Genomic DNA, 3,530 nt, shown 5'->3' on the forward strand with positions numbered 1-3,530 from the left:
CCTCCAGGGCAGGAGAAGTTTAACTGAACTCAGGCCTTTGCTCTACACAACATATGGAATGGTGTTCCCAACAAATGACCACCTCAACCCAAAAAGGGGATGTGAGAGAGTCTCACACCCAGAGGGAGGGATCTCCAAGATGGGTCTCTAATCCTGGAACTAACTGAAATCCTGAAATAGTCTACTGCGAAATAATGGGAGCAGGAGCACCAGGAGACCGCATCCGTGTCCTGTACCTGAGGCTGTCCGAGAAGGCCTCCACGCCGTGCTTGGAGATGCAGTAGCCACCACCAAAGAGCGAAACCCGTCCCATGACACTGGAGACATTGAGCACACGGCCTTGTGCCTTTCTCACTAAAGACAGCAGGCTCAGAGTCACCTCAATGACCCCCAACAGGTTCACACTGAGTATGTTCATGAAGTCCTGCTTGTTCAGCCATTCGTTGGGAGCCGTGCGTAAGGAGGTGCTGGCATTATTCACCAGGCCCCAGAGTCCTAGGAACAGTGCAAAGATGAGAGAGCCACACTGAGTGTGTCTGTGGTCACAGTTATGGCTCAAACTCACCTTGCAGCAATGGAAAGAATTCTCTCCTGGGAAAGGAGGACAGAACACAAACAACCCAGTATCTGCAAGACTCAGGCTACACATGTTGGAGCTGCTAGCTGACAGAGTTGATGCCTTCCTCTATCTTTGACTCTTTGTGGCCCAGCTCACTGCCAGGGAGGTAGCAGAAAATCAGCTCATATTTGATCATTAGAAGAGTAGATGTTGAAGAAATACTCTGCATCCACTAGTCTGTAAACACGGAAACAATGATTGGCTTTTTAACAAATTAATATAACCCTGCACACACTTTATTTCTTCACATTTTTTTAAAGCAGCCTATTCACATTTCTCCCATGCAGTTACCAAGGGCAAAGGAAGACAGAAGAGAAGGAGAAATAGGCAAGGAGAGAAAGAGGAAAAACAAGAAGGAAGAAAAGACAAGACTAACATGTCAGTGGAATTTGGTTGCAAAAAAAAAAAAGGCTGACGTCCTTCTGGGGGAAAATTTCAAAGATTCCTGTGTTTGTCCACAGGAAACTGACCTTGAAAGCAGGGGCACTGACATTGAGCCACCTTCCTGAGAGTGAGCTTGCAAAGCACAGTGGGAAACTTTTGTATGGCACACAGATTCCTCCTTCCTCCCCATCACACTACACAACTCCACACTGTGCCACAGAGAATGGTGGCCCTGTTTCCAGTCTCTGAAGGCCATCCTCCCTCATCCTGCATGGTCCTCACATCACTGATATTCAGGTGGCCACTCTGGATAGCCCCCCCACACCTCTGGGAACAAACAGTATTTGCCTCCCGCAGAGCAGAGAACTGCACTGGCTGGTGAACAATGGACCCAGGGCGAAGTGTGCCGCACACCAATCTGTAAGAGATGGCCAGGTGGTCTGCATCTCTCTTCCTCAGGAATTCATCCTGCCCTCGAATGAAACAAACTCCTTCCCTAACACACTTTATCTCAATGATACTCACAAATATACACATGCAAGGAAAGCCCGCCAAGATGACATTAATGACAGTAGAACATCAGAAACAACTCCCACATGCAACCATTCTGTATGTTTAAATGAGGGCGGCTGTACTGAACCACAAAACATTCTTCATTTGGTAGTAAAATTGCTCATCATCATTTTTAAGTGAAAATATTAGGTTTGAACTGTGCACAAAATATAATCCCGTATAGGTCAAAGAGTTAATAATATTTCTGTCTGGGAGGTGAGATAATGTTGTTATGATTTTATGTATTCCGCTGTTTTTAACAACAGCCATAATTGGTATCTATTCCTGGTTGAAATCAAACAGTGCTCCTTTATTCCCCAGGAACAACACTGACAAAATAGTTTGGTGAAAGAGAAAGCAAAAGTGAGCCCCAGATTTTGGCTGTCCTAAACCAGTTTGTAATCTCTTAGCTGTTCTGAAAATGGGAAGATCTTAGTTCTCCGGGTGGAGGATGCTGGGGATCCAGTGAGAACAGGTTGCGGTGCTGAGACATGAGCTCAGCTCCAGCATGGCGCCAGGCACCAAACAGCCCAGCGTACCAGTGCCCAGCCATCCTCCTGAAAGATACCCCATTGCTAACCAAGCAGTCAGCATCCAGCAACCAGAACTTCTCCTTAGAGAGACAGGCAGAGGACAGAGAGGAAATCTGGACAGAGAGGCCAGATTCCCAACAGGGCCCCTCTCAGCAGGACTCAAGGGCTCCAAGGGCCACAGGAGAGAGAAGGGGCTCAGGCTACCACTGTAGGGAGAGGAAGGACATTAGTCTCACTTCAAGCACCACTTCCTCAAAATTCCTTTAGAATCTCACCAGGGAGCACACAGAAAGTTCCCCTTCACACACACAGAAGAAGCCCAAAGACACAAACAGGAATCTGGGTGGTACCTCGGTCCCCCACGCACTCCTTCACCCACTGGGTGGCTGCAGCAATGCTCTCTGTCTGGGTGACATCCAGGATCACTGTCTGCAGCCGTGCTGACGTCTGCTTCCTCAGCTGCTCGGCCCCTTCTTCCGTCAGACACGCGGCCAGCACCCTCAAGCCTCGCACGTCCAGCTGTCTGGCCAGCAGGTTTCTGAAGCCCGAGTCACAGCCAGTGATGAAGACATATTTGTCTTGCAGGTGGCTCACCACCTGCCTCTCCCGGTACCAGCGCACAAGGTAGAACAAGCCCACAAAGGCCGCCACATACAGCAGCATGACTTCGGCAAAGCCAGGAACAGGCCCAGTGGTGCAGGACAAGAGTGTGGCCTGTGTTCAGCCAGAAAGAGAAGAGGATGAGAATTCATAGAGCTGGGGAAGGCATGTAGCCTCCAATGCCATGGCATGGAGCCTGCATATTACTCCTTAATTACTGTCTTTCTAGAACATATTTTTTTAATTAATGGTGCCCCACCTCCCTGCCTGCTTTTTTTTATTGCTATCCTTGAATAGCCTATCTACTGTCTCCAAGAAAAACATGACTAGTCAGCAGCCTGTGTTTGTACAAGAGTTCCTCCCTGCCTTTCTGTGCCCTACAGAAATCCATGCACATCTTGTAGCACATGGACCTCTCCGACCAGGTTCTAGGTTCAGACTGTCTGCTCAGGTCAGTACCTTGCTCAGGTCAGCACCAAGTTGAGGACCTCCTGAACACAGGTAGGTGTTGTTGGCAAACTACAAACAGAGCCAGGGCATATTTACAATGAATTTTCTCTCTGAAGTCAAGTTTCCTCATCAACTTCATCACTCTAATTTCTAGAGTGCCTCCTCTGGAAATTAGTGGGGCATAAACAGGAACAAATCAAATTCTCTAAGACTTGGAATCCAGACACTGGAAAATAATAACTTGGGAAGAAAAGGAATTTGGTATACCCCTGGGACCCAGGAAAGACCTGAAGGAAAATTAAAGCTAATAGAGAAAGTGAAGGGACAGATCACAACACGGAAAAAGGAGGGGCAAACTACTCTTTCCCTCCGGTTCCTAGCTCGTGGCTTGA

At 48.0% G+C, this 3,530-nt stretch overlaps 1 protein-coding gene across 2 annotated transcripts in view; it reads right to left on the reverse strand.

Moving 5' to 3' along the window:
* Nucleotides 1–2,849, reverse strand: part of LOC102017848 (retinol dehydrogenase 16-like) — an 18,261-nt gene extending 15,412 nt beyond the window's left edge. Inside the window, exons 1-2 of one of the 2 annotated variants that reach the window (XM_013520789.1) lie at nucleotides 2,439–2,849; nucleotides 237–495 (exon numbers count right to left, since the gene is read on the reverse strand). In XM_013520789.1, coding sequence (XP_013376243.1) covers nucleotides 237–495; nucleotides 2,439–2,751 — 572 coding nt within the window. In that variant the 5' untranslated portion in view covers nucleotides 2,752–2,849. The remainder of the gene's footprint in view (nucleotides 1–236; nucleotides 496–2,438) is intronic. The other variant, XM_005397335.2, reaches the window with a different exon arrangement.
* Between the last annotated feature and the right edge of the window lie 681 nt (nucleotides 2,850–3,530).

The sequence above is a fragment of the Chinchilla lanigera genome, unplaced genomic scaffold (genome assembly GCF_000276665.1).
Source record: "Chinchilla lanigera isolate Chin_1 unplaced genomic scaffold, ChiLan1.0 scaffold00057, whole genome shotgun sequence".
Classification (NCBI taxonomy): Eukaryota; Metazoa; Chordata; class Mammalia; order Rodentia; family Chinchillidae; genus Chinchilla; species Chinchilla lanigera.